This window comes from Lynx rufus, unplaced genomic scaffold, assembly GCF_022079265.1.
Source record: "Lynx rufus isolate CCGP_SWC_20201006 ecotype Redwood Valley unplaced genomic scaffold, mLynRuf1.p SCAF_18, whole genome shotgun sequence".
NCBI lineage: Eukaryota > Metazoa > Chordata > Mammalia > Carnivora > Felidae > Lynx > Lynx rufus.
In genome coordinates, this window is record NW_025814832.1 from 28666586 (window position 1) to 28679003 (window position 12418).

At 61.5% G+C, this 12418-nt stretch overlaps 1 protein-coding gene across 1 annotated transcript; it reads left to right on the forward strand.

Annotated features, from left to right (window-relative positions):
* Positions 1-744: 744 nt before the first annotated feature.
* On the forward strand, positions 745-8846 carry CYGB (cytoglobin). Its single transcript, XM_047081735.1, has 4 exons — positions 745-887; positions 5693-5924; positions 6244-6407; positions 8813-8846. The coding sequence occupies exons 1-4, from the start codon at positions 745-747 to the stop codon at positions 8844-8846; spliced, it is 573 nt and encodes a 190-aa protein (XP_046937691.1).
* The last annotated feature ends 3572 nt before the right edge of the window (positions 8847-12418 follow it).

The window sequence follows — 12418 nt, forward strand, 5'->3', positions numbered from 1 at the left end:
GGGGGAGGCCGGGAGTGAGCGTGGGCTCAGCTGGGATCCCGGCGCGGCCGGAGGGGCTGCGTCCGCCCCCTCGGGCGGGAGGGCGGGCGGCCACGCCGCAAATGCCTGGGAGTGTTTGACTTTGAGTCAGTTCCCCGCCGCGTGAAGGGTGCACACACGCACACGGCCCGACACCGCCCGCAGCGTGAGCGGGGACACCGTGCCCACCCCCCCGCCCACCCCCGTCGACCCGCCCCCCGCACCAGCCTGGGGCGCACTCCTGTGCGGCCCGCGCAGCCCGGCGCCGCGTGACCGCCCCCTCCCCCCGAGGCCCCCCAGCGCTCCCACCACACCTACGCCCCAGCCCCGCCCGGCGGTCAAGGTCCGTGGTGGCCCGGCGGGCGCCAGCCGCGTCGCCCCCACCCCGCCCAGCCTTCACCTTGCCGGAATTGGCTCACCGACGCGGGGTTGGGGGTTTGGAGCGGCTTTATTTTTTTTAACATTTTTCCAGCAGACCACATCCCCGCCCCCCGCTCGCGGTCCCCCGCCCCCCGCACATATACCCTGCACACACACACACACACACACACACACACACACACACACACCCGGCGCGCACAGACAGACACGCTCCCTCCCTCCGGCGCGCTCTACCCCTCGCTCGCCAGCCCGCCCGCCGCGCACGCAGCCGGCCCCGGCTCCCCGCGCCCGGCGCCCCGCGCCCCGCCGCCGCCGAGCGAAGCCGGGCTGGGCTTGGAGCTGCTCATGGAGAAAGTGCCGGGCGAGATGGAGATTGAGCGCAGGGAGCGGAGCGAGGAGCTGTCCGAGGCGGAGAGGAAGGCGGTGCAGGCTACGTGGGCCCGGCTCTATGCCAACTGCGAGGACGTGGGGGTGGCCATCCTGGTGAGGTAGGTGTCACTCCGGCCCCGGCCGAGCCCGAGTCCGGGGGAGGGCGGGCGGCAGCGGCTCCAGGCAGGGGCGGGTTCGGCCCCGGGTCCGAGCTCCTGAGCTCCTCCGGCGCCACCTCTCCGGCTGAAATTGGGGCCGGGCCTGCCCGGGTGCAGGCAGCGTGGGGCTTCCCCGGGGTGGGCGAAGCCCTGGCTGAGCCCGTCCTGGCTCTGGGCGAGGGGCTAGGAACTAAGAGGCAGACACAGAAGGAGGACGCCTCTGTCCCCCTCCTCTCCCGGGGCCTCAGAACTCCTGGCCGTGCCTTCCTCACCAGCGACCCCAGCCACCCAGCCCAGCTGTCACAGGCACACGTTTCACCCACCCTTCGTCCGGGGCTCCCCATTTTAGAGGCAGGAACACTGAGGCTCAGCCTAGAAGGCGGGCAAAGAGGAGCAGACCCCTCTCTCCAGCGCAGCCCCTTTCTGTGTTCAAAACCTCTTGGAAGGACAGAGCCAAGGGCCAGAGAATAGAGGTCAGAAGGAGTAGGTCACAGGGGGGTCCAGTTTTCCCAGCCGGCCCCTTCCTGCCCCTAGGGGCTGGGAGGGCAGGGAGCTCCCAGGTGAGGCACAGGTGAGTGGAGAAGCAAGCAGTCCCTAGGGTACAGTCCCTGCTGAGCTTGGTGGAGGGAAAGGAAGAAGCTTCAGGAGTCAAGGCTCCACCCTGAAACCACCACTTGGGGAGGAAAGGCCATGTGTCTTGGGCTCAGAGGTTATCCAGGTACCACATGCCCCTGAAGTGACACTTATTTACACATCTCCAGGCCCCGTAGACACATACCGTTCCTCTATAGTTAATGTCCCCAACCCCCACAAGCTAGTGACTGACTATAGCTGCAGATTGATGCTCTCTTCCCACACGCGCTGGTCCCCGGGGCGGGGGGGGGGGGGCGGGGGGGGGGGACCCGCAACTCACCCTCAACCCCCTGTCAGCAGCAGAGGGAAGCTGCGGGATCTCCAGCAGAGTAGGGCAGTCTTACTATTTGGAGCTAGGGTGAACCCTTGCTTGTGAAAAGGAGAGTTGAAATGCATGCCCGTCTCCCAGTCCTGGCCCGGCTTTGGCTCCTGCACCTCCCCGACGCTCTCTCCCTTCTGCCTCCCCCAGGCCTGGGACCTGCCCAACTCCATATTGATATGCCCTGATTCCAACTTGGAAACAGATTTTGGAGAAAAAAGAACAAGAAGCACTCTTGAGTGGCCTCTTCTTTGGGGGAGGATTCTAGAGGAAGGGATATGGGGATGTGGGCAGCTCCGAGGCCCAGAAACACAGGGGGGGATGGCGGGGAGACCAAGAGGGGGTTTCAGATCCCGAAGCCCTCAGGCACTCTGAGGCGCCGACCTGCACGTGGGAGCACCCACACAAGCACACTGTGGGTCGTGGAGTCACAGACGCACCAGACTGCATCCCTGGAGGGTGGCTCTCAGCCGTGTATGCTGGCACACGCCAGCCCACCAGGCCTCAGGATGCACCCGGTGAGCACATGGGTCACCCGGAAGAAAGGAGGTGGAGTCCACGGGACCCTGGAGATTTTCCGTCCAGATACCTTGCCCTTTGCCAGGGAGGACGTGGAGGGGACGTGTCCAAGATCCAGCTCCTGGGGTACCGCCCAACTTCCCCAGGAATGGGGGGGGGGGATGCAGAAGAGGGAACTGACCACTAAGGCCAGGGCTGTTTCTGGAGAGGCTGATGTCTTGGCAAGATTTCCTTTCTCTCTGTGCCCCTGCAGTTCCCCATTCCCGACTCTTAGGGAGGCTGGGTTTGGGCTGGGGGAGGGGGGCATTTACCAATGTACTCAGTGCTCAGTGAGAGGCCCACAATTAATCTGAGAAGGCCCGAGATAGCAGTTAGGTCTCGCCTGCCGGTCAGCCCAGGCCACACTTCACCTGACCCCACCTCTGTGCTGACTGGAGCCCAGCTCCTCCCTGCCAGCCTCCCTCCTCCAAGCCACACCAGCCTTCCTCTCCTGGGTCTCTTCCTGCTCTCGGCCCCATGACCTGCCAGTTGGGGGAGGGCTGGGTTAAAGGGGCTATAAGGGATAAGCTTCTCAGGTGTCCCAAAGGCCCCTCCCCAGTTTGTCACGCCCCCCTCCCCAACTTTACTCACATCCACAGGGACAGGCCCCAGTGAGAGCCTGAGAAACTGGTCTGACCCATCACTCTCAGGTCCTCCCTCCCCACTGGGCTAAGGCCAGCCGCACCCCCACGCCCTCCCCCCTCCCCCTGCCCCAGGAGTGAGCTGCCACGAAGCAGTGGAGTGGCGGTGGCCGGTGGCCGTGGAGAAGCAGTCTTGGAGTCTGAGCCAGACCCCGCACCTGCAGTGCGACCGCCCAAGCTCTAGAAAGTCTCCCCTCCCAGCTCTAGAAAGCCTCCCCTCCCGGTTGTAACTCTGCCGCCTTCCCCCTCGCACTCAGACGAGCCTATTTCAGGCTCTACTGGAAACCCAGATGCCTCTGGGAGCTGAGAAACTCCCCAAGGCTGACTGGGAGGGTCGAGAGTACACGTGGAAGGGTGGAGGGGCCGGGGAGAGAAGCCCGGATGAAGGAACAGAGCACAGGACCCCTAGACTCCCCTGGTCCGGCGCAGCCGCTCCCTGGGACTGTCACTTCTCAGGGGCCACAACCTGGCCCTGGGTGTTGAGGCAGGAGCCCCATTGGGTTCCAGGCCACCATCTCCCTGGCACAGCCGCCTCCCCGAAGGCAGGATGGGGAAGCCGTCGAGGCAGGGACCGTCTGGGCTCCTTCCTGGCCCTGCTACCCACTTTGCTGGGCAATCTTGGGCACAGATTCCTAAAACAGAATGTGGTGATAAAGGCAGTGGCAACCTCAGGAGCGTTTTGCAGGATTAATGAGACAAGCTAGTAAGTGCTCAGTGAGTATTCCCTGCTATTTCCTCCTCAGTGAAATGGATACAATGCCTGCTTGGTCGAGGCAATTAAATGAAATAACAGGCTGGGACGTTTTGCATATCGTTACACGCGCCGGGCGAACAGCGATCATTATTTTTATTGCGATGTGAAACGCCCGAAGTCTAAGATACTCATTTAAGTCCAGATTGGGCTGTTTACATTTGTCCTTCATTACAGGGCCTCTCCAGAAAAATCCAGTGTATTTCCAGCCTCATTGCCTCATTTGGCCCCCACCAGAATATCTGTGAAGCATCGAGCCAGAGGATCTCCTCTCGCGCGTTTGCGGACAGGAGGTTGTGAAGTAGTTTGCCCAAGGTCACCCTGGGTCTCCACATGGACTGTGTCCCCGTCACACCCCCCCGCCAGCAGCCGCTTTGTCGCCGGGAGGGATGGCCTGGGCCAGATGCCTTACTTTCTGCATCTGTTCTGGGCTCTTTGGCCAAAGGGCTGATTTGGCAAATTGTCGGCTTTCTCTGATCGCAAAGGGGGGAGATACCCCAGGGGTGTGAAACAACCTGACAAAACAGGCCCAAGACATTCCATCCCGTCGTGGGAAGGTCCGATGGAGCCTGGGTGTGACCTCCCACCACAGTCAGCTCTCCAGTGTCATCCTGCAGGCCACAGGGCCCTGGGCCCTGAGGTGATGGGTCAGAGGGTGTGTGAGAGCCAGGCTCTGCCGTTGGGTTGTGGGACCCAATCCAACAGGCAGAAAGGAAAGAGTCCATAAAAGGTGTCAGGGAACCCCTAATGGCCTTGAGGGGAAAGCAGTAGCCCCCGGGCACAGCCTGGGCACTCTGGGAAGGCAAGTCTGACCAGAGGAAGAGTAAGGAAGACATTCCACTGTGTGGACAGAAAGGCTGGCACGCTCAAGGAATGTTTTACCCGCAGTACGTGGGCTGCAGGAAGATGGCTGGAGTTGGGACGGTTTAATCCCAAATTAAAGGACTGGAATCCCGGATTAAGGACGTTGACTCTGGCCGGTAGACAATGGGGAGCCGGTGAATGTTTTTGAGCAGGAGAGTGACCTAATGAAAGTGATGTTTGACCTAACGAAGTGTATTAGACAATTTCAGATAAGCTGGGGAGGGGAGGAGAGAGCTAGAAAGACCTGGGGTCTGCCCCCAAGACGTGCGCAGGCTTGTCGGAGAGTTGTGAAGTGATTACAGAACCACGCGAGGTGGGTAAGGTGAGTCAATAGCTTTAATTAAATCACCCAATCGATATGTTCTGCAGGCCGAGGAGGGAAGCAGGTAGTGAAGAGGGAACAGACGGAGCTGGCGGGAGGACTGGGTCTCATTTCTTCTCTCCATTGACCGGGTGACCTAAGTCACTTGGGCTGTACTTTGTTCACAGAGAAAGCCCTACCTTTATCGTGATAAAGGCTGGCATTTACTGTGCTGAGGGCTCCCCACGCGGTCTCTCCGTGCAGCCTCATAACAAGCTAGGAACAACGATGCCCATCGCACGGATGAGGAAACTGAGACCCAGAAAAGTGAAGTCACTTGCCCCGGGTCGCACTGGCCCGAGATCCCAGAACTAGAGCTCCTAGTGTCTCTGCTGTGACTGGAGCAGGCGTCGAAGGGCGCGTAGGGTCTAGAAAGGAGGCCAGAGCAAGGAAGGCAGAGGCCTGAGAGACAGAGCCGACGGTCTGTGCAAGTCTGGCCGACAGAAATGGCCAGGACCTGGGTGGGGGGCTGCATGTAAGCCTGCTCGGCCAGACGGAGGGCCTGTGTCCGAGAGACAGCACCCGTGGTGGCGAAACAATGACTGGTCCTGCCTCTCCCACCCCGCACCCCCTGTATCCTGGCCACCTCGGGGCGGGGCCGGGCTGCCCCTCCTTCAGCGGTCACCCACCTCCTGCCAGGTTCTTCGTGAACTTCCCGTCCGCCAAGCAGTACTTCAGCCAGTTCAAGCACATGACCGAGCCCCTGGAAATGGAGCGGAGCCCCCAGCTGCGGAAACACGCCTGCCGGGTCATGGGGGCCCTCAACACTGTCGTGGAGAACCTACATGACCCCGAGAAGGTATCCTCTGTGCTCGCCCTTGTGGGCAAAGCCCACGCCCTCAAGCATAAGGTGGAGCCCGTGTACTTCAAGGTACGTGGCTGGGTGGGTGCGGCCACTCTAACCACCCGCCTTGCTTTGCTCTGGGAACGCTCGGGGAGGGGGCAGCAGAGGTGACCACTGGGCAGCCCAGCTTCTTCCCCTGGGGTGGCTGTGACAGCGAGGGGCAGCAGGATTGGAGGGCAGCCGGGGCTGGGTCTCGAAGGTGTCTGGTCCCCAAAGCTGCCAGGCTGCTGTGTCGGGAGTAATAACCTCGGCCAGACGCTGGGTAGAAGGGGTGCTGCGGGCCCTGGGAAGCTTCGGGGAGCAAGACGCCCAGGCATCTATTTCCCGCTCCTCCCTCTGCCCCCAGATCCTCTCCGGGGTAATTCTGGAAGTGATCGCCGAGGAATTTGCCAATGACTTCCCACCAGAGACGCAGAGAGCCTGGGCCAAGCTGCGTGGCCTCATCTACAGCCATGTGACTGCTGCCTACAAGGAAGTGGGCTGGGTACAGCAGGTCCCCAACGCCACCACGTGAGGAGGGGTGAGGGTGGGCCGGGCAGCCTCCCTGCTGTGTCCTCCCCTGCCCCCTGACCTCCCATCTCTCCTGGGGCACTGGAGCTGACTGCTGGGGCGGGAACCCTTCCGGGAGGCTGGGTCTGGGGTCTGGCACCCTTAAGAACAGGCACGATGGGAAAGGCACGGGCCGGCTTGAGCCCAGGGCGCCTGCTCGAGGCTACTCAGAGCAGTGAGCCTCGGACAAGTCCTCCTCCAGGAGAGCCATCCCGCTGCCTAGAACCAGAGAGCACCCAGAGGGCCCAACACCAATGCGGCCCAAGGCAGAGAGGGAGGGTCTAGCAGCAGCTAGAGGTTCCTAGCAGGAAGGCTGGCTCATCGAGCCCAGAGGCAGCCCAGGCCAGCTCCTGCAACTTCCTCCCTAGGTACCAACCACGTGGGGGCTGTTTTTCATCTAAGGCTGACCAGTGCTCCCCGCTGCCTCTGCCTCAACAGGGCTGGAGCCAGAGAATCACAAGGACGTGTGCACACACGTGCACGTGCCCAGGCCCACGACGGGCCTGCGTGGGCATCACCACCACGCACGCCATGGGGCGGGGGGTGGGGGGCGTGTTTACTTCTAGGCTGGCCCTGGAGGCCGGGTTCCCAGTTCTGGGGATGGGCTCGAGGAGGGTGGCCAGCCTCAGTGACTCCAGCCGAGTCAGAGGACGAGGGGAGGGCTGGCTCCTAGACATGGTGGCTGGGAACACTCCGGCCTGCCTGGGCCCCCAAGGGGCAAGGCGGCTCTGGGAGCTCCACGGAGGGGCGGAGGAGGCAGAGCTCGAGTAGGGAAGAGGGAGAGGAGCGTGGGCGGGAATGGGAAGCAGGGGTCAGCCAGCAGCTCAGGACACGCGTTGTAGAGAAACATTCCCAGCAGTTTCCCATAGAAAAGGCGCGTCTCCTCCCCAGGCTCCAAGCTGGCCCACGGAACCTCCTAGACCTCCTGCTCGCAGGCCTCCGGGCCCAGCTCTGGGGGAGGTCCCTGGAGGGCAACCTTGGGAGGCCAGGCCTCCTGACTTTCCTGCCGCTGACCACACTGGCCCCAGCGTGCTCCTGCTCCCTTCCCCCCACATCGGCACCACCCGGGGAGGGAGGGGAGCTCGGGGAGCTCGGGAACTTCTGGCTACAGCCAGGCAGCAACTCCAGATGTGCACAGCTGGGCCCTGGGGATCTGCCCCAGATCCCCAGGGTGGACGGGAAGCAGGCAAGAGACCTCTACCTGCCAGAGGGGGTGCTGGCAGAGCCTAGAGAGCTGCCGGAAGCAGACAGAGGGGCCGGGGAGGGTCAGTTGGGGGGAAGGGGGTTGCCCTCCCACGCCTCTCCCCAGCCTGGCTTCTTCGCTGCTGCCGGAGATGAGTTTGTTTACAGCCAGGAGACAAGACTTCCTGCTTCTAGAGAAAAGGGCTTTTTTTGACAGGGGCCTAGAGGGACCGGAGGGGGAGAAGGAGAGAGAGCTGGCCAGTGCACGCCCCAGTGAATCAGAAACACATGGACAGCGTTTCCCGACACGAAGCCCTGTCCCCTCCCCTCTCTCGCCCCAGCTGGACCCCTGGGACTTCCATCTCGCCAAACCCCAAACACGAAGAAACCAGCAGAATCTCAGTCTGCCCATTTCTGCTCCTCGCAGAGTGAGCCGCGAAGGGCCACAGGGGCCCCGCCCCCATCTAGACTTGGGCATCTCGAATTTAGGTCACTCCCCACCCCCACCCCCGCCAGACATGAAGGGGAATGTCCCCTCGTCCCTTTGCACACTCTCCCCCCCGCCAACCCGGGTCTCCTGAGGGCGGGGGTGTGGGCCCCAAGAAGGCATGTCTCCCTGGGCCCGGGGCCTACACACCCAACCTACTGCTAAGGTTCAAATGCGTTGAGACAGTGGGAGGCAGTTACACAGCAGGGTCTTGGCAGGGTTTCCATCCAGTTTCTCTCATCAGGGAAGCGGTGGTGGGCCAGCACAGGGGCTTTACGGGCAGAGAATGCCTTTGTGTGGCAGGAAGGGTACCCAGCCGGGTCAACCAGAGTGAAGGCACGGGTCTCAGAATTCACAGAAAAAGAGCTGATGTTGGAAGGGTTCTTTGCGGCGTGTGAAACACGTTCACACGGTTGATGTTACTTCAGATGTGATTCGCATGGTGGAGAGAAAGATCTGGGGGCCGGGGGCGGGTGGGGGCGGGACCTGACTTGTCTGAGACCACACAGCAGGTTCCTAGCAGAACTGGGGTCTAGTGGGTTGTCTCCAAGCTGCAGTGTGATGGGTCTCTTGGAAGATACTGTCCTGCCTTGCCATCCCCTGATCCCTCCCCGCTGCCCCCCTCCCGGCGTCCCCTGGTCCCACTCCATGCCCCTCCCCCCATAACCTCTCACTTCATCTGCTATCTCATCCACAGCCCTCCGGCCACGCTGCCCTCCTCGGGGCCATAGGACCCCCCCTCTCTCCTCCCCCCTCCCAGGCAGCACCCTGAGCCGAAGGCCGAGTTCTGAAGACCCTCCTTGGGTGCCAAGGAAGCTGGAAGAATCCCTGACTCGTCTTCCCAGAAAGAGGCAGCCTCTGCTGTGGCCACGGTCCCCACCGGAGCCGCCAGGAGGTGGCGCTGGCTGCCTGGATGCTGACCCCAGCTCAGTGGCCTGTGGGGATGGGGTACCCTTCCTCCTCGAAGAGTTGGGCCCACCCTTCTTAGCTTTTCTACTCTCTGTCAGAGACCCAGCTGAGCAGCTGGCAGGAGTCCGGGGCAGGTCCGAGTCTCTCCGGGAATAAACCAGCCCCGTTTCTGTCTGCCCGGCCAGCATGCAGGTCCCGTGTCACCTATCTAGAGCATCACGCACACACATCTACCATATATACAGATATATTCTATATACGATCTATATATAAAATATATATATATATATATATACATACATATCTATACTGTGTATCTGGGGGGCCCAGGGGCCCAGAGGCACTTGGGAAGCTTGGGTTCTGCCCATCTGCGTGTGGGGCAAGGAGGGGTCCTTGTCATGCTTCTGGGCAGAGGACAGAGTGTTGTGGCAGAGATGGGGGGTCCCGTGTCGGAGAGAATCTAGGCCTGTGGGCACGGTTGGGGTGACCCGAGGGCCTGGGTGGGCAGGGTTGGGGTGACCCAGCTTTGCCAGCCAAGTCCAGCCCATTCTCTGACCAGCTCCCCACATTCCTGCTTTCCACTTCTAGGTTAAAAAGATTTGGCTTCCCCCCTCCCCCCCCCCAAAAGGAGGTGGCTCCCTGACTTGCTCTAGCCCATATGGGCAAGGGCCAGCAGAGGGGCCAGCGTGTGGGACAGGATGCCTGCCCTGGGGGAGGGGCCGTGGTAAAGAAGCCTCGAATGCCAGCCCCATCTGCCTTTGCTGCTTAGGATCCCAGCAGAAGCAGGGGCTCTATGCTACTGTCAGAGATGACAGGCCAGATGTCCCCATCCCGGGGCTCTGCGGGCCTCGGGCCTTCCCTCCCCGCCTCCCCCCACCCTGGCTGCTGACTGGCAGTTGGTCCTGCCCACCCATCTGGGTCAGAGATGCGGGGGACGCCCCCCCATGTGTGTCCCTTGGTCGTGTACCGTCCTCAAGGGTGTCTGGCTGCTGTGTGACTGCTGTGCCTGTGTCCCCTCCCGTCCCTCCTCCTGCAGCCATGCGTCAACCGCCTGCCCTTTTGTAGTTTCTGATGTTTGTAACCAGTCCCAGCCGTGTCATTAAACAGACTCGCTCTTCCCGCGTCTGTGCTGCTCATTCTGTCTTTTCCTGCCAGCTGTCCCTGGCCTCTGCCTCCCCTCCTCAGTTCAGGGCTCAGGGCTTTTCTTGGGAGCCACCCAAGGGCCCGCTCTCCTGTACCTCAGCCTAGGCTGGCCGGGGCTCCTCTGAGTTGGGGCTCACCACGGGAGTGGACGCCCCAACCTGTTTCATCAGGAGCACAGAGCTGGAGACTGGAAGCTGGGCTTTGGGGCTTGTGTCGGGGGCGGGGGTGGTGGGGGAGCCAGCAAGGGTGTTTGTGCTTGTTTTAATTTTTTTGTAACGTTTGTCTATTTTTGAGAGACAGAGTGTGAGCGGGGGAGGGGCAGAGAGACAGGGAGACGGAATCCGAAGCAGGCTCCAGGCTCCGAGCTGTCAGCACGGAGCCCGACGCGGGGCTCAAACCCATGAGCCGCGGTGTCATGACCTGAGCGGAAGTCGGATGCTCAACTGACGGGGCCACCCAGGTGCCCCTGTGCTTGTTTTCAAACGTCAAGGGGCTTTTAATCTTTGGTTCTGGAACTCTCCTCCCTAAGGAGGATAGAATGAGTGAGGGAGGAATCGGGGAGAGACTTTCAGGAAGAAGGGCCCCTGCTGGTCTCACGGGCCAGTGAGAGCGCCAAGGATCGATCGGGCCCCCACTTGTCAGACCCGAGCACCCAGCATCCCACACGGGGAGAGCAAAGTGTTCTCCAGTTCCCTGCGGAAGGCCAACCCTCCGGAGTTTGAGAAAGGAAGTCTGTTAGTACCAACCTGACACCCCTAGCCCTTTCCCTGCGCTCTCCACACCCACCCCTCCCCAGCTTTGTATCCTGTATCCCACAGCCTCAGGCTGGCCTGCCCAGCCCCCACACACAATGGAAGCAACAGCCAGAGCATGAGCTCCCCAAGGAGGGGTGGGGAGGTCACCACCCCTGGGTGGGCTGCAGGAGAAGCAGGAAGCAGCCTCCGCCCCTTGGGAGGACCCCTGGCTGCCTGGGAAGATTCAGCTGACAGACAGGAAAAGTTTTATCTCCCAGACCATGAACTCCTTGAATGCAGGCTATGCCTTCAATCTCTTGGGCCTGGGACAGCAGAAGCGCTCAGTAGAAATCCAGAGACTACATGAATTCCACTCATAGAAAGCAAGACCCGTACACGGGGCCAAGAGTGAGCTGTGTGCATGAGACGTAAGTGCGGGGTGGAGAGGACGTCAATGGGGCAGGGCCTTCCCAGGGAGGCTGTGTCCCGGGGATGGAGCGCTGGACTCCCGGGGCCAGCCTGTTTCCTAATGCTGTGTGACTTTGGGCAAGCCGTTTCGCCTTTCTGAGCTGCGTGGTCACCTCAAACTTAAGATAGGAGTGAGGGGAGCCTGGGTGGCTCCGTCGGTTGAGCGTCTGACTCTTGATTTCGGCTCAGGTCATGATCTCATGGTTCGTGAGCTCGAGCCCCACGTCGGGCTCTGCGCTGACAGTGCGGAGCCGGCTTGGGATCCCCTCTCTCTCCCTCTCTGCCCTTCCCCTGCTCATGTTCTCTCTCTCTCTCTCTCAAAATGAATAAATAAAAAATAAAATAAGTGAACAAGGTAGGTACCAGGAGGAAGAGGACGGAAGCCAGCCACGGCACTGGGGACGTAAGAGCTGCTCGGGGCAGGGTGACCTGACTGTCAGGCCATCGGAAGCAGCAAATGGAAGGAGGCGAGAGGGCGGACTGGCCAAGTTGGGTCTTGAGAGAGGAGGGGCGGAGATGGAAAGAGGAAGGCAGTGAATGAAGGAGGAAACTCTCAGGAAGCAGGACAAAGGACAGTGAGGTGGCCTGAAGGACCCTGAGGAGCTCAGGCTGAGCCAGAGCCAGGGTTGGGGGCTGCAGGGCTGCGAGAGGAAAAGGGGCATCTGCGGGCGGGGCGGGGGAGAGCCTCTGGGAGGAAAGACACCCCTTCCTTCACTTCACTTAGTGAAGGGGCCTCCGAACCCAGCAAAACTGGAATCATTCTGGAATGTGGCCCTTGAGAAAGTTTATCTCGGCTCCCCACCACCTAGAGAGGGGGCGCAGGCAGTGAGCGACTCCCCCCAGACCTGCTGGACAGGGGTGGGGAGTGGGGAGTGGGGTGGGGGAGGGACAAGTGCAACTTACCGCCAACTGGGCAGAACCCAGGTGTCCCCGGTGGGCTGTCCCCAGGGTAGGGGAGCAATGTCTGGGCTTTTGTGCTCTACACTCAGGGATGGCCTTGTCGCTGAAGAGCTAAGCAACTGGGCCAGCTCCCCCTGGCGCTCTCGGGA

Coding starts and splice junctions, on each gene's coding strand:
- CYGB (XM_047081735.1), top strand. CDS start 745: ATGGAGAAAGTGCCGGGCGAGATGGAGATTGAGCGCAGGGAGCGGAGC. Junction 5,925..6,243: donor TGGAGCCCGTGTACTTCAAG/GTACGTGGCTGG, acceptor CTCTGCCCCCAG/ATCCTCTCCGGGGTAATTCT. Junction 6,408..8,812: donor CAGGTCCCCAACGCCACCAC/GTGAGGAGGGGT, acceptor TCTCATCCACAG/CCCTCCGGCCACGCTGCCCT.